General features: G+C 40.1%; 1 protein-coding gene across 4 annotated transcripts in view; it reads left to right on the top strand.

Moving 5' to 3' along the window:
- The window catches only part of intu (inturned planar cell polarity protein), a 66,945-nt gene that overhangs the window by 25,309 nt on the left and 17,770 nt on the right, over positions 1-23,866 (top strand). For 3 of the 4 annotated variants that reach the window (XM_033014863.1, XM_033014783.1, XM_033014720.1), the window contains exons 4-9: positions 6,240-6,446; positions 12,632-12,750; positions 13,742-13,831; positions 13,935-14,012; positions 16,960-17,149; positions 20,998-21,051. In XM_033014863.1, the coding sequence (XP_032870754.1) occupies positions 6,240-6,446; positions 12,632-12,750; positions 13,742-13,831; positions 13,935-14,012; positions 16,960-17,149; positions 20,998-21,051 (738 nt within the window). The remainder of the gene's footprint in view (positions 1-6,239; positions 6,447-12,631; positions 12,751-13,741; positions 13,832-13,934; positions 14,013-16,959; positions 17,150-20,997; positions 21,052-23,866) is intronic. The other variant, XM_033014944.1, reaches the window with a different exon arrangement.

Genomic DNA, 23,866 nt, shown 5'->3' with positions numbered 1-23,866 from the left:
GCCAGTTTTCCATGGATATTATTGTTTGCATTTAAACTCTAGCATCTTTTTATTTTGGACAATTTACTTTAGTCAGTCATAATGGTAGATTCTTTTTTTAAACAAATCCTGAACAAAAAAAATATTATTACTTACTGTCATTGGAAAGTTAACTGCAAATTAAGCATTTGCAAAATGACATCTCAGAATTAAAGGTTGTAACCAGAGATCATTTATGTCATCATTAAATTAGGAAGTTTATTTCATTTGATTTTGTTATTCTTTGGTGTGGTCCTTTTTATTTAAGGATCACTATTAAAAAAGGTGTATTATTGGAATATCTGTGCAAACTATAGTTATACTGTTTACCTGCATTCTGGATGCAGAACATGTTATAGTTGATGCTTTTTGTTGATTTTTACAAGTGATTATATGAAACTAATACCAGCACTGCTATTTACTGGTTCCTTTCAATAAGACAGTTAATACTGTCATTAATGCTTCTGTTAACATTTAAAAACCATTAATTATGTTGAGTGAAATGTCAAATTTAATTCTCCTCTTTGAAATCTGGCAGTGGAATCAATCCTTTGAAGTATCTCAAACTGTGCAGACATTTGTTGCAGCTGTATTTTTGTATATTTCTTCAAGTGTTATTTTTGAAGAATTTCACACAGACTGATGCCAGAGTAATTTTTAAAGACCGTTCTGCCTTGTCAATATACCCAGTTTCCCCATCCTTGTTGATGCTCCTTCAACATTCAGGAAAAGGCACAATTAACTTTGGAAATGTCATATGGTCACAATGACCTGCTCTGTCTGGTTAGAAGAATCTTTGGGGAGAGAGATAGACGTTTGAAGATAATGCTGCATTTTTCAGCAGTGTGCAAACAGTCATAATTGTATCAAAGAATGGTTAGAGGATTGAGAGATTTAAATGAAAGGAACATAAAAGATCACATCTGTTGTCATTGTTAACAATAAGCAAAGACAAAAAATAATGATGAGGGATGAAGGAGATGAAAATCGCAAGTCAAATATATATGCAACAGAAGATTATTTTCAATTAGTCTACAAGTGAAGCTACGGGAATTCAACTCATTAATTTTGAATTTTGCTTTAGTATTTTTAACCTGCCTCAGCAATGAAAGCTACTCTTTAATAGAACAAGGATAAGTTACATCAGTCTGAAGAAGGGTTTCGGCCCAAAACGTTGCCTATCTCCTTCGCTCCATGGATGCTGCTGCACCTGCTGAGTTTCTCCAGCATTTTTGTGTACCAAGGATTAATTATTAATACATTAAGGATAAATGAATACATTGGTTCTTTGAGTCAAATTGTACAGAACAGCTCTTGATTTATTCATTAATGGTTTAATGAACTTTGAAACTTCAACCCTTTCATGGATAAATTAATTGTCATATGTGGGTTATTGTTTATCAGTAATATCATAGAAATTGAATGATTGGATAACGAAAGCGGGACATATTATGAATGTAATTAATACTCTAGGGCCTAGATTATGTTACATCCTGCTAAAGCATTACTATCAACCTTGATTTAAATTTGACATTCTTTCTAGTTGGCAGATTACATTTCAATTTGTTTAATGCTTCTGAGGTTAGGGCTTGTTTCTTAAATGACCTGACAATCTGTACAAATATTTGACTGATTAATTGCTTTACCAATTTGGAAAACATATAAGAATATCTTTTGCATAAATAAATAAGGTGTGTTTAAATTATTTAGGTGAAACTTGTACTGATCCTAAAATATGCATTTATATTTAACAAGCTTTTATTTTATTTTTTAAATTCTGTTGGACAATAAATCAAGGCTAATTCTGGTATGTTGAAAGCTTGCCCCCCCCCCCCCTCTTTCTTGAAGATAACTAACTGTCAACCATTTGTAAAATTGAACAGTCATTCACATTTATGAAGTTATATTGGCACTTTCATGGTTTAAATGAGAGATTTTGATGTATATGAAATTAAAAAATTCTACTTGTAAGTGTGTAATTCTTTAACTGCTGAACCCAACCCCTCTAAGCGGAAGTGACATTGCTATTACAGGTGCACAACCTTTTATCCGAAAGCCTTGGGACCAGACACTTTTCGCAATTCGGAATTTGTCGGCCTTCGGAATGGAAATTTTTTAGCGTAGATTTTAATGGCTGGCTCAGTGGTAGAGTGCTCGGCTCATATCCGCAAGGTCGCGAGTTTGCGCCTTGATCCCGGCAGTTCCTCGGTCGCGAGTTTGAGTCTTCAATGTAGTTTTTCTTGCAGAATAAATGTCTGTATGAAATGCAGTGTGTTGAATGAATTCCTGAATTTGTAAATGTGACCGCAGCATTGAATCACCTCTCGCACTCATGTCACCTTAGCGGGGCTACATGCCCTTAGGCGGCCAAAGGCGACATTTTCACACTCTTATATCCGTGTGCAGCAGAGGCGACGTGTGTTTGGCGCCAAACGTGAGCTTTGGTGTGCAGCCGACATCCTGGAAAAAATGTCCGGTTTCTTCCAGGTAGGCGATATACCCTCCCGGGCAATATACCCTCCACTTCTCTTTTATAAAGGGGATTTAGTTCCCCTTTCTTCCAGGACCGACCGGAGGTTCCGCTGTCACCTCTGCGGGCCGCCCTCGGTGAACGTCCTGTCTCCCTGTCCCTGGGATAGTAGGGGGCGATCAAACAGCACAATACCCCCCTCCCCCTCCAACTCCAGAGGAATCCGCTCCCCGATGGGCCGCTACGGCGACAAGTGGCAGTTCGCCCACAGCCCGAGCTGCGCCACCCCAAGAACAAGACGTACCTTGCACACCATCAACTTCTGCCCCTACGGGGAGCGTGTTCCTCTGGAGTTGGAGCGGGGCTGGGCTGGAATTGCTGATCTGGGATCTCCGTGCTTGCAGTGGGCCTGGGGGTCGGTGTCCCGATGAGGGGGCACAGCTCGGGCTGTGGGCGAACTGCCACTTGTCGCCGTAGCGGCCCATCGGGGAGCGGTTTCTGGTGGTCCTGACGTCTCCGGCCAGTTTGCAGTTTTCCTCTGGAGTTGGAACGGGGCTGGGCTGCTGCTGGCTGTGGGTCTCTGGGATCTCCGTGCTTGCAGTGGGCCTGGGGGTCGGTGTCCCGTTGGTCTTGACGTCTCCGGTGACTGGCATCGCCGACGTGAAGACAGTGCAAAGCCCCCGCGCCGGTGCAATGGGCGGGGAGCTGGAGAGGGGAGGGAAGGGGTCACACACATGGCCGGGAAGCAGTGGGGTGTAGGTGGGGGTGAATTTGAAGGGAGCGACAATCTGCTGCTGCCTGCCCGCTGAGTTAAAAAGTTCCCACGCAAGACTCGCGATACACTGTCTACCGTGGGAACTTTAAAACTCAGCGGGCAGGCAGCAGCATATTGTCAATTATTAACCCTCCCGCGCAATATACCCTCACCTTCTCTTTTATGAATGGGGATTTAGTTCCCCTTTCTTCGAGGACCGACCGGTGGTTCCGCTGTCACCTCTGCGGGCCGCCCTCGGTGAACGTTTTCAAGGACCTTTCTTCAAGGACCGAAAAAATGTCCGCTATTCGGAGGTTTTCGTTATTTGGATCTTCGGATAAAAGGTTGTGCACCTGTACTACGAATGTGGCCCTTGTGGCTAAAGGGATCAGGGGGTATGGAGAGAAGGCACGTACAGGATACTGAGTTGGATGATCAGCCATGATCATATTGAATGGCGGTGCAGGCTCGAAGGGCCGAATGGCCCACTCCTGTACCTATTTTCTATGTTACTATGCAGCAGACATCATACAGTAATAGAATAACGTCACCATTTTATAAATATTTTTTTCTAGATTGAAGCTGAGGTATAGATTCACTAAAAATTGATTTAGTATTAGTAGACATATTAGGAACTACAACTTGTCTCTTAATTTATGGTTTAGGAAAGTTAAAATTATCCAAGGCTCATGTGATAATCCACATTATTATTATAGTTGTTGCGAAGTCAAATTGCTCAATCAAGGCTCACTCAAAGAGAATGTTCACTTATTAAGATACAATGTTCACCTTGCACGAATCTGTTCATTCTGTTCTACCAATCTACTCGTCTTAAACTAAATTATATCTTTCACATATTAAGCAATTATGATTAATTAATTGCTCCAAGATGTTCCTCCAATAGACATATAGAAAACGGACACTGGAGAAAAGAGATTAGAAGGGGGTGACTAGGACACTTGATTGATGAAACGGGTTTTTTTTAAATAAAGAATGTAGAGGGGGACATGAAGAGGCAGAGGGGCAAAAAAAACCTAAGGAGTTAAGTGAGTGGCAGCGGTTTGACTGAAGCCAGAGTCACGAGCAATGTAACTTCTTTGACCGAATAGCATTGGGAGTTTGTGGGGTTGTAAATACATCGGAAATCCAATCTGTTGAGTTGTGCTTTCATCAATATGCTACTCAATTCTCCTACTGAGAGGTGGATTGTCAATTTCAATATGGTATTCATTTGAGAATAACATCAGTAGGAGTCAGGATTTTTAAATGACATGGAAATGTGTAGTGGTATAATAATAAAGTTCGAATTGACGGGTAAATTGTCAATAAGAAATATGAAGCATTGCGTTTGAGATTTTGGGTGAAACAGTAAAGCCCCTATCCCATGTGGGCGACCTCTGGCGACCTTTTTTTAAAAATTCAAGGTCACGGTGACCTACGACCTTCCACGACTATGTGTACGACCTCCTACAACTATGTTGAAGACCTCCCTCGACTATGAAGAATACCTCCTTCGACTATGTTGAAGACTGGCTTCGACCATGTACGATTTACTTGAGGATGGTCTCTGACAAATTGGTCCGTGAATGAGCACGACCCCCTTCCACCTCGGAGGACCACACTGAAAACCAACAACGACCAGTGATGAGTGTCTACAGCTCAAATGATCACCTGATAAAATGCTGTCCTGTCTGCATTTTTTTTTTTTTCACTAAAAAATGCCTCCCAGGTTTTTTTGTTTTTTTTTAAATCATTCTGCACCATGCAAGCAAGGAAGGAACTAGTTTGGAGAATGTTAGTAAATATACAACTAATGCTGTTTGCAGTAGCCCTTTTGCTTCAGCTGCCTTTAAAGAAAGGCAGAAAGGGAAGAGCAAGGGTGAAGAGGAAGCACAAGAAGAGGTCTCAATGGGTGAATGGAGATGATGTGATGGACTGTCCCAGTACACCAGATGACTGGAAGAGAGTGGCGCTGGGCTTTGACAAAAGATGGAACTTTAAGCACACATGTGGGGCAGTGGATGGCAAGCATGTCATTCTTGTTCCTGTCCCTATACCCCTCATTTCCCTTTTCATACAGGATGGCATTCTGCTGGAACCATTCCTCAAGGTCCCCCTCCTGCTGCCAGGTGAAGGTGTAGGGCATAACCTTCCTCCAGCCCTCCCTCACCACCAATGGGCGATCTGCCTCTGATGCTGTGTCAGACACAGGAGAAAGGGCTGCTTTGCTGCCTTCAAATGAGACGGTGAAGGATGGGGTGGTGGTGGGGACATGTACTACCACCCTGGTCTCCTCCTCCAGAGGTCTCTCATGCAGGGCTACCTCCTCCTGCACTATCACCTCCTGTGGCATCACCTCCTGCCACTCCTCCTTGGCGGGCAACACCTGCATGGCCCCCGGAGCTATTACATTCGACTACATACGACTAGCATCACAACCTACTATGACCGGCTTCCATTAGACCTACGACTAAAAAAATATCTATTTTTCCCACGGCGACCTATTTTTATTCGCGGTCAATTTTTAACATTTTGAAAAATACGCAGCGACCTAGCTGAAGCCTCGACTACGCGGAGACCACTCTCGACCATGAAGGAGAGTGACTATAACCTCGTGGTGACCTTACTGCAACTATGGGTCGCGGGCAAACTCGCCAGAGGTCGCGGTGGAGGTTGCCCATGTGGGACAGAGGCATAATTCATCATAAAACTCAATGTTTGTTTTTGAATAAATGCTACATGTATATATTGCTATATTTTTAATTAAGGCAGTTCATGGCAGCAAATTAATTAATCCTCAGCAAAGGGAAAATCAAAATTTGTGCCAAATAACCTTTGCTGTTACATTTTGTAATGTCCACAATTGGAAATATAGTTGGTGACTAAGTAAAAAAAATAAAAGAATAAGTTAATTTATCTTTTTATCAACATCAATTTCACTTTAAATGTCCTTTGCTATGAACAATTGTAACCTTTCTTTAATATAACTCTTAACAGGTAAAACTCACATTTGAAACCTTAAGCCAAGATCAAGGGCAAACTGATATGTCTATTGAACATGATAGACCAGTTTCCAGTGGTACCAATCTGGTGAAACTTTTATGGGGTCAAGACGGAGCGGATTTCCAAATGGATATCGGCAACATTTCTCATATTGCAATGTATTTAACGTTAAAGATGGAATCTGAAAACTCTAAGGAAGAGGTATGTCAATGATTCTTATATTAGTGTCTTTCAAAAAAGAATGGAATAGTATTTTATGGAATTATTTCAGTGTATATGAACGACGGATTTATTGATAGATATATCGATGATCTTCTTCTTAAGCCCTTTGCTCCTCTAGAGAGCATAGGCCATTGACAAATGTCCTCCACCTCACTCGGTTGTTGGCAGTTCTTTCGCAATCTCCCAAGTTGAGCCCACTCTCAGGCATTTCTGTCTGGACACCTCTTTTCTAGCTATTCCTGGGGCGACCTCTTTTCCTTTTTCCTTGGGGATTTCATTTCGGGGCTTGCCAGGTGATGTTTGTGATAGGTTTCCTGAGGGTGTGTCCAATCCAACTCCATTTTCTCCTTTGAATTTTTAAGTCAATGGGCTACTGGCAGGTTCTTTTCCATAGGTCCCATTGCTTACTTTGTCTCTCCACCAGAAGTATTCTCCCAAGGCAGGTGTTAGTGAATGTTTGCAGCCTGTTTGTAGTGTGTTTTTGTTGTTTTCCATGTCTCTCTGATCCATATAGCATCACCTGTTTCACAATTGAGTTAAAGATGCGTATTTTGGTGTTGATTGAAATGTGTTTGAGCTCCAGATCTTCCTGAGCATGTTAAACACCACCCTGGCCTTATTAATTCTATATCGATTATGTTGGCTCCTACTAAACAATATATTTTGATATTTCCCAGCACAAAATGTAGTCATGTGCAAAAAAGAATGCTTAATTATTGGTGCGTAAGTAGCATAATAAAAGACATTAATGCTCAAATATATTGATAATATTTTGTTAGCAATCAGTTTTTAGAGCCATGGCCATGAAGTCATAGAATTCCCTTTTTAAATGCTTTCCTACTATTTTTATATTTTGCCATACCTCGCCCATTGTAAGTTCCCTACAGTGCCATATGTTACAATTTTGCTCTTCACCCAACGCTTACTTTCTCTTGACATCTAGACTTCCCTCTGTTACCCCTGGATTTTACCCTGAGAGGAACATGTTGGATTGAATTTTTGCTCTTTCTCATTTGAATGTTTCCCATCGTGCAGATGTAGATTTGCCTGCTAGTAGATGCCCCCTGTCTATCTGCCAAGTGCTCCCTTATGTTAATTAAATTGGCTGTCCTCCAATTTAAGACCTTTATTACTAGTCTGTAGAGGCACCAAACGTGGGGAACAAATGGGTTACTTTATTCAGGCATAAAAAGTTTGTTATACATGCACATTGGTCCTCTAACATAAAGTTGTTGCTGCTGCGAGGCTGTTGCCTCGTGGGCTCAAGCTGAGCCCTGCTGAGGTGGAAGGACACTCACCCCTAGAGAGAAGAGAGCTGGTCAAGTCCATCATTATCTCAAAATTCTACACTCTGTCCACTTGACTAGCCATATTCCTCAAGATAAGGTTCAGTAATGCTCCAGCCCTCATTGGACAATCTACACTCTGCATCAAGACTCAAAAATGTTTAAATGTCATATGCACATTGTTCAGAAAAATGAAATTCTTATATGCTGGAACTTTACAGGCATGTTAAATGCCACAAGTATAATACAATAAACATTAATAAAACAAATGATCAGTTATAATAGTTTACCAGACTATTATAGTGCAAGCCAAAGTAGGTAGTGCAACCTTATACAAAGTCCATATTAAGTTTGATGTGAGATTAAGGTTGTGCAGGGTGGATCAAAGAGCCAGTGGTTGACGGGAGGATGTTTTTCTTGAACTTGGAGATAACCGTTCTTGAGTTCCCGTGCCACCTTCCCGATTATAGCAGCCAGATCAGAGTGTGGCCAGTGTGGTGTGGGCCTTTTGATATTGGTGGCTTTCTTGAGGCAGCAGAACCAGGACAATAGACAATAGGTGCAGGAGTAGGCCATTCGGCCCCTTGAGCCAGCACCGCCATTCAATGTGATCATGGCTGATCATCCATAATCAATACCCCGTTCCTGACTTCTCCCCATATCCCTTGACCCATATCTTTAAAAGCTCTGTCTAGCTCTCTCTTGAAAGCATCCAGAGAACCTGCCTCCTGGGGCAGAGAATTCCACAGACTCACCACTCTCTGTGTGAAAAAATGTTTCCTCGTCTCCGTTCTAAATGGCTTACTCCTTATTCTTAAACTGTGGCCCCTGGTTCTGGACTCCCCCAACATCGGGAACATGTTTCCTGCCTCGAGCATGTCCAAATCCTTAATAATCTTATATGTTTCAAACACGATGCAACTATTCAGTCTGCTCTCCACCGTACATCTGTGGTAGTTTGATAAAGTATTGGGTGACATGCCAATTCTCAAGTTTTTAAGGAAGTAAAGACATTGATGCAATCGCAATAAAAAGCTCATTCATGTGCTGGTCCCAGGCAGTTCATCAGAGATGTGCATGCCCAAGATCATAAAGCTGGTGACTCTCCCCTGCAACACACCAATAAAGAGAGAATCACAGACCCTGGCTTTTCCTTCCCGAAGTCAACAATCATCTCTTTATCTTGTGAATATTGAGAGCAAGATTATTGACGTAGCACCACTAAATCAAATTATTTATCTCTCTCCCCTGTACCCCGACTTATCATTACCTATTATTTGTCCAACAATGGCTGTATTGTCGGCAAATTTAAATTTGGGGTGGAGCTAGGTCTGGCTTTGTAGTCATGCGTATAGAGAGAATCGCTCACACAAAGCTCTCCAAGGGGCAAAAAAATTCTAATCCCTCTGTTTTTCTTTTAATCACTGAATAAACAAAGTATTTCACAGGCATAATTCTGTCTGTGTTGAAGTAGATTGGAAAATAAAAGGGAAAGATGAACTGTACATACTTGGTCTCAAAATTCCTCTTTATTTTCAGAACTTTATCGAAATTCTTCATGAAAGAGTGTCGTGTGTTTCTTTCTTATTTACAAACTGCACCCCACAGGCTTATTTGGCCACATTAGAAGTGTGAACTAAGGCTAAATAAATGCTGTCATTCAGCTGCTGCAGGGTGAAAAGAACAAAAAAGGATGAACTTTGACACCTCATCTCAAGTTCCTCTGGAAAAATAGTAAATAGAAAATAGTTCTATTCTTAAATAGAAACATAGAAAATAGGTGCAGGAGTAGGCCATTCGGCCCTTCGAGCCTGCACCGCCATTCAATATGATCATGGCTGATCATCCAACTCGGTCTCATGTACCTGCCTTCTCTCCATACCCCCTGATCCCTTTAGCCACAAGGGCCACATCTAACTCCCTCTTAAATATAGCCAATGAACTGGCCTCAACTACCTTCTGTGGCAGAGAATTCCAGAGATTCACCACTCTCTGTGAAAAATGTTTTTCTCATCTCGGTCCTAAAATACTTCCCCCTTATCCTTATACTGTAACCCCCTTGTTCTGGACTTCGCCAACATCGGGAACAATCTTCCTGCATCTAGCCTGTCCAACCCCTTAAGAATTTTGTAAGTTTCTATAAGATCCCCCCGCTATCTTCTAAATTCTAGCGAGTACAAGATGAGTCTATCCAGTCTTTCTTCATATGAAAGTCCTGACATCCCAGGAATCAGTCTGGCGAACCTTCTCTGTACTCCCTCTATGGCAAGAATGTCTTTCCTCAGATTAGGAGACCAAAACTGTACGCAATACTCCAGGTGTGGTCTCACCAAGACCCTGTACAACTGCAGTAGAACCTCCCTGCTCCTATACTCAAATCGTTTTGCTATGAATGCTTTTAACATACCATTCGCTTTCTTCACTGCCTGCTGCACCTGCATGCCTACTTTCAATGACTGCTGTACCATGACACCCAGGTCTAGTTGCATCTCCCCTTTTCCTAATCGGCTACCATTCAGATAAAAGTCTACTTTCCTGTTTTTGCCACCAAAGTGGCTAACCTCACATTTATCCACATTATACTGCAACCACCCTTTCACCCCTTCCAGTCCTGCCCTTGCAGCAACAGATTGAAGATTTTTTTCCTACATTTAAAACATTTGTAGGAATGATTGACGTGAAGTTCTGTGAGGAAAGCTGCGTATACCAATTCAAGTAGTATTTCTTTTCCCCAAATATTCTAATTTGTTTATCGAAACCTGCTTGTTCTTTGATTTTTGTTTTCCTTCATAATGATCTGGAAAGCTGCTATGATTTCCCACTTCAGACCTGGAATTGAGAATTTGGTGAAAAAGTTTTGGATGATTTTCTTTAAATTTAATTTTAAAATAAAATATTGACATTAAAGAATCCTCCGACATTTTCGCCACCTCCAATGGGATCCCAGCACTAGCCACATCTCTCATGTCCTCCGCTTTCCGCAGAGACCGTTCCCTCCGCAACTCCCTGGTCAACTTGTCCCTTCCCACCTAAACCACCTCCTCCGCAGGTTCTTTCCGCAGCAACCGCAGGAGATGCAACACCTGTCTCTATACCTCCCCCCTCCACTCCGTCCAAGGACCCCCAACAGTCTTTTCAGGTGAGGCAGAGGTTCACTTGCACCTCCTTTAACCTCATCTACTGTATCGGCTGTTCCAGGTGTGGACACCTGTATATCAGCGAGACCAAGTGCTGACTAGGCGATCATTTCGCTGAACACCTCCGCTCAGTCTGCCTAATTCTACTTGATCTCCCGGTTGCCAAACTTTAACTTCCTTTCTGTCCTGGGCCTCCTCCATTGTCAGAGTGAGGCCCAGTGCAAATTGGAGGAACAACACCTCATATTTCGCTTGGGCAGCTTACACCCCAGCGGTGTGAATATTGACTTCTCTAACTTCAAGTAATTCTTGGTTTCCCTCTCTCTCCATCGTCTCCCATTCCCAGTACTCCAACCAGTCTTACTGTCGCCGACTACATTTTATATCTCTTTGCTTTGTTGTTACCTTCTCCCAACTAACAATGATCTATTCTACATTTTCCTTGATCCCCATTCCCTTTCCTTTTTTCACACCTAACTTTCCTTATCTATACACTACCTTATCTATGTACCTCCCACTAGTCTGACATCAGTATGAAGAAGGGTCTCGACCCAAAACTACCCATTCATTCTCTCCAGAGATGCTGCCGGTCCCACTGAGTTACTCCAGCATTTTGTGTCTATTAAAGAAGCACAGTACGGCGTAAAATGCTACATTGAACTTTTCTGTCTAATGAAAGCTTGATGTAAAGCCATTCTAAGATTATGTATGCAGAGTATGGAGTTTTCATAAGATGCTTAGATATGCATTGCCGTAGAACAACTCGGGTAGCAGCTTTTAGGGGCTGTCCCACTGCGGTGACCTAATTGGCGAGTTTGGAAGAGTTTAGGAGTGTTTGAAAAAGTGCATGTAGAAGACCTCCTACGACCTCCTTCGACTATATTGAAGACTATCTACGACTATCTACGACTACCTTAGACTACCTATGAATAACATGTCGACCTATTGTTACCTACATCGACTAAACCTACGAGTAAAAAATATATCGATTTTTTCCATGGCGACCTTTCTTTACTCGCGGGCACAGAAGGCAATCGTGAAGCAGCTTCTAAGGTTCCAGATTCCATTCAAGGAGATAGATTATCTGTGGAAAATTGGGCAAATGTATTTTGGAAGAGAGTGGACTAATTAGGTTTAGCCAGCACGGCTTTGCACGCAGCAAGTCATGTCTTACTAACAATTACGTTTTTTGAGGAGGAGATTGAAGAAATGAGGGCGGTGAATGTTGTGTGCATGGATTTTAGCAAGGCTTTTGATAAATTCCCTTGTGAAAGACTGATCCAGAAGATTAAGATTCACGGTGACGACTTGGTCATATGGATTTAGAACTAGCTTATTCATAGCATTCGGAAGATTGTGGTGGAAGGTAGATTTTCTGGTTGAAGATCTGACTAGTAGAGTTTCGCAGGGATCCGTGCTGGGACCTCTGCTGTTTGTGATATATGTAAATTCATTGTCTGGTTAATGACATTGTGCTATTTGTGGCATCTTTCTTTGTAACTGATCTTGCTTATTTGGTTAATAAAAAGCAACTGCAGACGCTGGTTTACGCTATAGCTGCAGCTGCTTTGACCATCTGAGTAACTCCAGCATTTTGTGTCTGTCTTTGCCTATTTGGTTGTTCATGGACATTTGTGCAAGTGTAAGATTTCTATAACTAAAATGGAATCATATTGGAAAGTAGCTTGGAATGCTTTGATTTAACTATAATGATGTGGGGTTTTTTCTTATTTTATCATAGCAAGAAATCTTTTACTATTATCCAATGTCTGATGCATCACAAAAGTTGAAAAATGTTCGTGGAATATTTCTAACACTCTGCGATATGCTGGAGAATATAACTGGGGGTCAAATTATCAGGTGATCAAAACATTTTTCTTTGTTTATAGAATGTGGGAACTATAATACCACTGATCTTCTGATCAAAAATGACACAATCCTGTTTGATATGTAGTAAACCAATTATTTGTACTGGGTGGTCTAGTTTTAGTTTAGTTTTATTGTCATGTATACTGAGGTACATTGAAAAGCTTTTATGGTGCGTGCTATCCAGTCAGCAGAAAGACTAAGGATTGAAATCAAGCTGTCCATAGTGAACAGATACAGGATAAAGAGAATACGTTTAGTGATGGTAAAGTCCAATTAAATGTAGTCCAAGGGTTTCCGATGAGGTAGATGGTGGGTCAAGATCCCTCCATCAGTTAATTTGGCTGAGTTGAAGTGCAAATGTGTTCTTCTTTAAAATTGTCGCCTCGTAGAACCTGTATATTTTTTTTAAACGCAAAGTAATATTAAGCAGTTATTTCAACTGCCATATTAAGTGGTTATTTCAACTGCTCATCTACTTGTAACACGTGAATATATTAGACGGTGCATGCTGTTGGCTTACTTGTTTTATATGAACCAATAATGAACTATCAAAAGAGTTACAAGGGGCTTATTTTAACTTGTGCATTTTTCAATTCCTTCCAAGAGTATATTACTCAGCAGAGTTTTTCAGTTGTTACATAAAAGATAGTTTGCAAGACACCGGGGGTAAAATAACAAATGAGTATCTTTCAACATTTGCCTGCAGGCCTGATAAGAAAGTAACGTCAAAGAGAGCTGATGGAAAACATCAAGCAGTTTTTTACTGCAGGGAACCTAAGAAGTCAGAAGTCCTTTAATGTTATGTATTGGACTCGCAGACATATAGAATTAACTTCATAAACCGACTGATTAGTCTTTTGCTATCCACCATTTGGGCATGTCCTTGTTGTTTATGTATATTGTGGATGAAAATCAACACACAGAAAGCCACAAATAAATGAGATGTTTGTTTTAATAATTTATTTGCACTTCTCTTGGGCAGTACCACATTGTTGCTGAATGGAAAACTTATTAATATAGGATATTGGAAGGAAGGTAGCAACCTACTGCTCATAGGACTACCAGCTGAAAGGTAAAACAAATCAATTTTGATATTAATATAATATAAACATTCTTGGAAGAGAAATCAGTCGGGAACATGGTCATTTAAAAATAAACTATTCTCTCTTCCAAAGGGTTCCTCTTCCACAGCTAAGAAATATGATCAAGAATCTTGTGAGAACCTTACAGTACATGTACAACTCGCTGGATAGGTAAGTACTAAAGATTAGTCTTTACAAACAATGAATTAAGAGTAAATGGTTTAATTTTTATCCACAAACTGATGATAACTTCAGTACTCTCTTGATGTGAGAGATGCTTACTTATCAATATGTAAAAAATCATCAACTTGATAGGAGATATTTTAACCTGCTCCGGTTAGCTTGTTCAAAGCCTTCGAGCATTGAGTCTCCCAGATGTGGGAAAATAATGTGTGCTTAAATACTTATGCTAATTGTTTCAGTAAAATTGAAACCAGATCAATTTGGATTTGAGGACCAGGCAATATGTAAAGTGTCTGTCTTAATCTATATTATACATCAGTGTTATCATTAATGCTGTTATATAAATAATATTTACCAATATAAATCTATATTTATGCTCTGGAAAAGCTAAGTTGGACCATTTTGGACTACAGTGGCTATCATAAGTGTTATTCTTGGTTTTGTGATAACACTGTCATTTCCAAGTCAGGATGTTGTGGGTTCGAGTTCCATGCCAGAGACCTAAACCCATCATCCACGCAGCACTGAGAATACTCGATCATTGGTGGTGCCACAGAAGCACTGTCTGTGTGCTCTGATGGAATTTGAAAATCCAATGAGATGTTTTGAAGAAGAGAAGGGGGTTTCTCCCCATGTCTTGTCCAATAATTAACCCCAGCCAATGTCACTAAATCAACTTGCTTCATAGCAAAAGGATTTGAGTATAAGAGCAGGGAGGTTCTACTGCAGTTGTACAGGGTCTTGGTGAGACCACACCTGGAGTATTGCGTACAGTTTTGGGCTCCTAATCTGAGGAAAGACATTCTTGCCATAGAGGGAGTACAGAGAAGGTTCACCAGACTGATTCCTGGGATGGCAGGACTTTCATATGAAGAAAGACTGGATAGACTCGGCTTGTACTCGCTAGAATTTAGAAGATTAAGGGGGGGTCTTATAGGAACTTACAAAATTCTTAGGGGGTTGGACAGGCTAGATGCAGGAAGATTATTCCCAATGTTGGGGAAGTCCAGAACAAGGGGTCACAGTTTAAGGATAAGGGGAAAATCTTTTAGGACCAAGATGAAAAAAACATTTTTCACACAGAGAGTGGTGAATCTGTGGAATTCTCTGCCACAGAATGTAGTTGAGGCCAGTCAATTGGCTATATTTAAGAGGGAGTTAGATGTGGCCCTTGTGGCTAAAGCGATCAGGGGGTATGGAGAGAAGGCAGGTACAGGATACTGAGTTGGATGATCAGCCATGATCATATTGAATGGCGGTGCAGGCTCGAATGGCCGAATGGCCTACTCCTACACCTATTTTCTACGTTTCTAACTTGCTGTGTGTGCGCAGCCTTGCTTTTAGGATTGTTTTCTGCAAAACCTACATCTCAACAGCAGTCACACTTCAAAAGGATCTTCATTGCTGCAATGCATTTTAGGAGATCCCCGGTTTGTAAATGATGCTATAAACGTGCGTTTGCTATTTTTGTACACCGATGCCCAAAGAGGAATATGATTGCTCCAAAGCAAACTTTTGTAATTTCAGGAACTGAACGTATCTGAAAATGTTGCAAGACTCACTTTTTATAGTGCCCTGAAATTAAAAAAAATACTCCAGGCATCAATAAAAAATGAATGCCAATTCACCAAAGTTAAAATGTCAGTGGAATAACAAAAACTCCTCATAAGTATTCATTTGCTTAAAGAATGTTTAAGGTAGATCATGAAACAGAAGTGTAACAAAGGATAGAGGGAATTTCAAAGCACAAGACCTACAAACAACCAATGATGGGGCAAAACATGGGAACATATTAAGTGATTCACATTGGAGTTTTGTTTAGGGTTGAAGAGCTAGAAAAATTAGAGGTGTGAACAAAAGGATTAAAATCACCTAATGATAAAACAATAGAATTTAAACTTTGTATTATACGTATCAAGAGCTGGTGTAGATCAGTGAAGTTGGGGGGTGATTAATAAATGGACCTGGTCAAGAAAAGGTTTTGGAAAGATGGTTTTAAGCCAATGCCTGTGAACAATAAGGGGATTCTATGAGGCTGAGAGGTGACATGGCATCCGTAATAGCATGAGCAATGCATACAGTAATGTAAAAACTAAGATGGTCAGTATTATAGAGAGGATGTTTTTAATGAAAATGACATAGATCATCAACTTCATTTGAAGTTTAGCAGGATGCATGTAGCGTGGTTGAACATGACAATGGCATAAAAAATGATAGTGTGCTTTTGGAAATTCCATGGTCATCAAAACCCTGTTGACATAAAGAATAGAAGAATTGGGAAACCATATTGAGTGAAGAAAATTAATTAAACGTACAAGGACATCTGTAATAATGATTGACCTTTTGGCACACCTAAACTTCATAAATTCTCTCCTTTATTGTTTAATTTTCTTTTTGATGATTGCATCAATAATTGTCAGACTAACAAAATTACAGAAGTACCTGCAAAAATAAATTAATGTTGAATTCATAATTGTAAAGACTAAGTAAAGACACAGTGGTAGAGTTGCAGCCTTTCAGCGCCAGAATTTGGGATTGACCATGAGTATGGGTGCTGTCTGTATGGAGTTTGTATGTTTTCACTGTGATCGCATGGGTTTTCTATGGGTGCTCAGGTTTCCTCCCACATTTGAAATACGTGCAGGTTTGCTAATTGGGTTCTGTAAATTGCCCCTACATCGCAGTATCACTAAACTAAACATAGATGTGCTTTTGATATTATAATTACTTGGCGCTCCAGCCAAATTAACAAATGGCATGGATATTTCCTTTAATTACAATAAAATTTAAAATGATGTCTAAGCAACTTCTGATACTTAATATTGTGCATAACTGTAAGCTAAATTATGGGGTGTTTTGTTTTTAAATTTTAAACAGTTATGAAAATAATATCCAATTCAATTTCTTTAATTCAAATGATCTTGTCCTCTTCCAGTGCCTTTTGCAAGATGGAGAACGGTCCTCGATTAGACCGCTTTTTCAATCTGTACTTCCAACGAGCTATTCAACCGGCAAAGTTAAACTGTAGTACCAGTCCCACTCCCCAGTTTTACCGTTGTTCAACAGCTTTGTTTTTAGACAGTCTGCCTGGAGTTTGCTGGCTTACATTACCCCAGGATATTAAGGTATATTAAACATGTTCATAGTCAATTAACTGTATCCTATGTGGTAAAACTTCCATAGCTTTCTTATTGTACAACTTGTCTTCCCCTTCAAATGCATATTCTCATAACATTCTGTTTCCTATCCTGAAAGTGAGCTATAATTGTTTATATTATACAACTTATTGTGAGGTATCAAGTTCTTTGGGGATTTTGAATAACAAATTCACAATTAATTTATGAAGATTTTATTGGTTGCATTTAAAAAAATAAAACAAGAATGCAAGAGGAAAGTGCAGGGCGGCACAGTGGCGCAGTGGTAGAGTTGCTGCCTTACAGCACCAGAGTTCAATCCTGACTATGGGTGCTGTCTGTATGGAGTTTGTACATTCTCCCTGTGACCGCGTTGGTTTTGTTTGGGTGCTCCGGTTTCTTCCCACACTTCAAATACATACAGGTTTGTAGGTTAATTGGCTTCAGTAAAAATTGTAAATTGTTCCTAGTATGTAAGATGGTGTTAGTGTACAGGGTCAGCCCGGACTCGTTGGTCCAAAGGGCCTGTTTCTACTCTGCATTTCTAAAGTCTAAATTCTACAGTTATAATTTTTGTTAAATCAATGTTGTTTTCTGAAGACCTTTTGTAAATCACTATTAGGAAATATTAATTGAACGTTGAATTACAAAAGTATAACAGAACCTGCTGTTCTTTTCTGTATCAATAATGAAGTAGGAATTTTGTGATAGCTGAGAAAACCTTGCATTGGAAATATGTTTCTCCGTCTGAGATTGGTTAAGGCATAATCATCTCATGAAAACTGCCTTAAGTACATTTCATATCGGGTAATATTAAGATTAGGAAGGATAGAATCTTCAGACATTTTTAGTGTGGGTTTTACAGAATGGACAATAGCTCAGACTTTAATTTCTAATAAGAACATGGGTTAGAATACAGTGAAAAAGAACTATTCGTATTTCATCCCTTTAGAATCATAGTGTCACAGAAAGAGACCATTCAGTTCATCTACCCGAGAGTGAAGAACGATCCAATTAATTTCTGGCTTCAACTGTTTCCCCAAAACACTAAAGTTTGCAAATATTAAGGTTGGTTTCAGTTCTGGTTTGGGGTATATTCAATATAAAGTGACCAGATAGTCTTTGACAAATGTCCAGGATTTCTAGATCAAATCTAATGAGTAATAACAATTTGCATAAAATAATAATTTATTGGTCTTCAAGAAATGAATTGGAATAGGCCAACAATGCAGTTCCATCACCCTACCCGAAGAATTATGCCATGAAATATCTAATTGCAGGGACATTCCTCAAAGCTACATCAATCTTACCCATACCTTGTAATTTAAAGAATACCACAAAAAATAAGTTTAAACATTTACTTGACTGACCAAAACCCAGAAAATCGCCTTCTCATGTTTTCTTTTGGCAGGCATTAGAACTAGGACAGAAGGTTTCATGGGACAGAGTAGTGCCCTTAGGCAGGAAAATTAGAATAGGTTCAACAATGAGGAGAATTCGCTTCCTGGAATGCTATCAATATGTATAGCTACTGCTGTAGCCTTTGGGAGGTGTATTCCCGCAGCTTGGATCCTCAAATGGTGGAATATTGACTGGGAAGTCAAGAGCATAGATAAAGGACACACCTGATGTTAAGAAACAGAATTTCTAGAAATGATGCCATTTGTCAATGTGGTCAGAATTTTAAAATTATCTTTGAATAACATACTTTTTTAGGCTAAATTACTTATCGTAAACTTTATCGGGGACTGTTTGGAAACTGCCCTTCGAGCCAGCACCGCCATTCAATATGATCATGGCTGATCATCTAAAATCAGTACACTGTCCCTGCTTTTTCCCCATATCCCTTGATTCCTTTAGCCCTAAGAGCTAAATCTAACTCACTACAAGCCCAGTCGACCCATTCTTTCATCATATGTCAGCCCCGCCATCCTGTGAATTAACCTGGTGAACCTACGCTGCACTCCCTCAATAGTAATAATGTCCTTCCTCAAATTAGACTAAAATCTCACCAGGGCCCTGTACAACTGCAGTAGGACCTCCTTGCTCCTAACTCAAATCCTCTCGCAATGAAGGCCAACATGCCATTAGCTTTCTTCACTGCCTGTGTATCTGCATGCTTACTTTCAGTGACTGATGTACAAGCACACCCAGGTCTTGTTGCACCTCCCCTTTTCCTAATATGACACCATTCAGATAATAATCTGTCTTCCTGTTCTTGCCACCAAAGTGGATAACCTCACATTTACGCACATTATGCTGCATCTGCCATGCATCCAACCTATCCAAATCACCCTGCAGCTTCACAGCATCCTCCTCGCAGCTCACACTGCCGCCCAACTTTGTGTCATACGTAAATTTGGAAGTGTTACATTTAATTCCCTCATCTAAATCGTTAATATCTTTGTAAATAACTGGGGTCCCAGCACCGAGCCTTGTGGCACTCCACTAGTCACTGCTTGTCATTCTGAAAAGGACCCGTTAATTCTTACTGTTTGCTTCCTGTCTTCCAACCAGTTCGCTATCCATGTCAATACCTTACCCCCAATTGTATGTGCTCTAATTTTGCACATTCATCTCTTGTGTGGGACCCTGTCAAAGACTTTTTGAAAGTCCAGATACACCACAGCCACTGATTCTCCCTTATCCATTCTACTTATTTCATCCTCAAAAAAATTCCAGATTAGTCAAACATGATTTCCCCTTCATAAATCCATGTTGACTTTGACCGATCCTGTCACTGCTTTTCAATTGAGCTGCTATTACATCTTTAATAATTGACTCGAGCATCTTTCCCACTACTGATGTAAGACTAACTGGTCTATAACGCCCCGTTTTCTTTCTCCCTCTCTTAAAAAGTGGAGTTACATTATGTAATTATCAGTCATGCTTTTTGTCCAATATTAATACTCTTGGCATTTCTGAGAATTAATGCTTTGATAAAAATTGAAGATTATATCAAAGGTTCATAGGCCAACCTAATGTTGGATTATTTTAAGAATAAGGGGTAGGCCATTTAGGACTGAGATGAGGAAAAAATGTTTCACCAAGAAAGATGTGAATCTGTGGAATTCTCTGCCACAGAAGGCAGAGGAGGCCAATTCACTGGATGTTTTCACGAGTTAGTTAGATTTAACTCTTGGAGCTAACAGAATCAAGGTATATGGGGGAAAAAGCAGGAACTGATTTTGGATGATCAGCCATGATCATATTGAATGGCGGTGCTGGCTCGAAGGGCCGAATGGCCTACTCCTGCACCTGTCTTCCATGTTTCTCTGTTTATTTTCTACTTTATTCCAGTCACTATATTTCAACCTTTTTATCTTCCACGTTGTTTTTTGAAGCAACCTTTGGATGCATACCCCTAACTAGCTGGGGTCTTCCACTTAATAATTTAGAACAGCAACCCATAATGTCTCACTCACTTTTCTGTTTGCTGAGTTTGCTCAACAGCAGCTGGTTATCTGACCTGCTTCATTCTGCATTTAACTTTTCTTTTTTTTCCTTGAGTAACTGTACTTGCCCATGTATTAGGGTTTCAGTGAGATAGGTAACTGATTACAGTGATCTATTAAATATTAATCTGGCGATAGATGTTTGATATGGGGTTGTATTTTGTCAATGCAGAATAATAATCTGCAGCGAAACCGTTTATAAAAAAAAACAAAATAAAAAAAAACAATATCTCTGTAGCCATTTAAAATATTGTTTTTTTTCCCCCTTTAAATTTATGTTAAACAATCAGAGGTTTTTAATGTAATTAATGGAATGTAACTGACTTTTAAAAATATAATTAAAGTTGGTATTTTGTTTTCTTACTCTAATTATTTTAATTTCAGATGGACATTGATACCACACTGAGTGATCTAGAATCAGCAGACTTTGGAGAATTGGTAAGAACACCACAAAAGTTCACAGCACTAGATCATCATCACATGCAGGCCTGCCCTGGATTGTATTTGAAATAAAACTAATTGATGATATTTACATTCATAATTTAATAAAAAAAAGTGGTCTCATGGGCTATTTGATAGAAGATTAGTGTGATGTGTTAGTGGTTAGAAAATCACCATTTATTTTACATTTGTATTAATATTAAAAAATCATATATTTAGTGTATGTAGGAAAGCAGATGCCATATTTGCATAGCATTCAGAACTTTAGGGCTCAGGTAAACAAAAGTAACTCCAGCAAAAGAAAATAAAACAAAAACCGAAGATGCTGGAAATCTAAAAGCAAACAGCAACTGTTGGAACTACTCAGCAGGTGAAGCTGCATTTGTGGGAAGAGAAATAGAATGAACACTATCATGGCGATGACCCTTATGTCAGAATTGTTCTGACAAAGGTCTTCAATCTGTTTCTCTTCTCACAGATCTGCCGTGACCTGAGTATTTCCAGCAATTTCTGTTTTTATTAAAGTTATTTGTTTATTGCATTATCTATCCATTAAGTAGTAACTATGCCCTGTGACTGGAAAAATGCTGCATATATTAACAAGGAAATAGGTGCAGGCGGAGGCCATTTGGCCCTTCGAGCCCTTCATTGTGATTATGACTGATCAACCACAATCAGTACCCCGTGCCTGCCTTCTCCCCATATCCCTTGATTCCGCTAGCCCCTAGAGCTCCATCTAACTCTCGTTTAAATTCATCCAGTGAATTGGCTTCTACTGCCAATGTGGCAGAGAATTCCACAAATTCACAACTCTCTGGGTGAAAAAGTTTTATCTCATCTCAGTTTTAAATGGCATCCCCTTTATTCTTAGACTGTGGCCCCTGGTTCTGGACTCTCCCAGCATTGGGAACATTTTTCCTGCATCTAGCTTGTACAGTCCTTTTATAAATATATAACGTTCCCATAAGATTCCCTCTCATCCTTCCAAATTTCAGTGAATACAAGCCCAGTCTTTTCAATCTTTCCTCATATGACAGTCTCGCCACCCTGGGGATCAATCCCTGAACCTATGCTGCACTGCCTCAATAGCAAGGATGTCCTTCCTCAAATTAGGAGACCAAAACTGTACACAATACTCCAGATGAGGTCTCACCAGAGCCCTGTACAACTGCAGAAGGACCTCTTTACTCCTATACTCAAATCCTCTTGTTATGAAGGCCAACATGCCATTAGCTTTCTTCACTGCATACTGTACCTGCATGTTTACTTTCAGTGACTGGTGTACAAGAACACCCAGGTCTTGTTGCACTTCCCTTTTTCCTAATCTGACAACTTTGAGATAACAATCTGCCTCCTTGTTCTTGCCGCCAAAGTGGATAACCTCACATTTATCTACATTATACTGCATCTGCCATGCATCTGCTCACTCGGTCAACCTGTCCAAGTCACCCTGCAACCTCCTAACATCCTCTTCACAGTTTACACTGCCACCCAGCTTTGTGTCATCTTTAAATTTGCTAGTGTTACTTTTAATTCCATCATCTAAATCATTAATATATATTGTAAATAGTTGCGGCCCCAGCACAGAGCCTTGCGGCACTCGACTCGCCACTGCCTTCCATTCTGAAAGTGGCCCGTTTATTCCTACTCTTTGTTTCCTGTCTGCCAACCAATTCTCTATCCATGTCAATACCCTATCCCAACTAATTTGCTCTAATTTGCCCACTAATCTCTTGTGTGGGACCTTATCAAAGGCTTTCTGAAAATCCAAATACACTACATCCACTGGCTCTCCTTTATCCATTTTACTTGTCACATCCTCAAAAAATCCCAGAAGATTAATCAAGCAGGATTTCCCCTTCATAAATCCATGCTGACTTGGACCAATCCTTTTACTGCTATCCAAATGTGCCATTATTACTTCTTTAATAATTGACTCCAGCATCTTTCCCACCACCCATGACAGGCTAACTGGTCTATAATTCCCCGTTTTCTCTCTCGCTCCTTTCTTGAAAAGTGGGATAACATTAGCTACCTTCCAATCCACAGGAACTGATGCTGAATCTATGGAACATTGGAAAATGATCACCAATGAGCCCACGATTTCTAGAGCATCCTCTTTGAGTACCCTGGGATGCAGACCATCAGGCCCTGGGGATTTATCAGCCTTCGGTCCCATCAGTCTACCCAATACTATTTCTCGCCTAATGCAAATTTCTTTCGGCTCCTCGGTCTCCTTAGATCTTCTGTCCTCTAGTACATCTGGGAGATTGTTTGTGTCTTCCTTAGTGAAGACAGAACCAAAGTACCTGTTCAACTCTTCTGCCATTTCCTTGTTCCCCATAATAATTTAACCAGTTTTTACCTTCAAGGGATCCACATTTGTCTTTACTAAACATCTTCTCTTAACATACCTTAAGAGTTTACTATCCTTCTTTATTTTCTTGGCCAGTTTGCCCTTGTACTTCATCTTTTCACCCCATATTGCCCTTTTTGTTACCTTCTGTTGTCCTTTGAAAGTTTCCCAATCCTTTGGCCACCTGCTAGTCTTTGCTAAGTTATACACCTTTTGTTTTAGTTTTATTCCATCGTTAAAGGGCCTGTTCCACTTGGGCGATCTAATCCGCCAGTTCTGGCGAGTTTGCCCTTGACTCATACTCGCATGGTCGACACGAGGTCGTAGGAGGTCTTTGTAACTCGCCTTCATGCTCAAGAGTGGTCTCCACGTACTCGAGGCCTCAGCTAGGTCGCGGCGTTTTTTTCAATATGTTAAAAAATGCCAGCGAGTAAAAAAAGGTCGCCATGGAAAAAA

Source organism: Amblyraja radiata, chromosome 1 (assembly GCF_010909765.2).
Source record: "Amblyraja radiata isolate CabotCenter1 chromosome 1, sAmbRad1.1.pri, whole genome shotgun sequence".
Classification (NCBI taxonomy): Eukaryota; Metazoa; Chordata; class Chondrichthyes; order Rajiformes; family Rajidae; genus Amblyraja; species Amblyraja radiata.
Note: the sequence above shows the minus strand (reverse complement) of the source record. Positions and strands in the feature narration are given on the sequence as shown.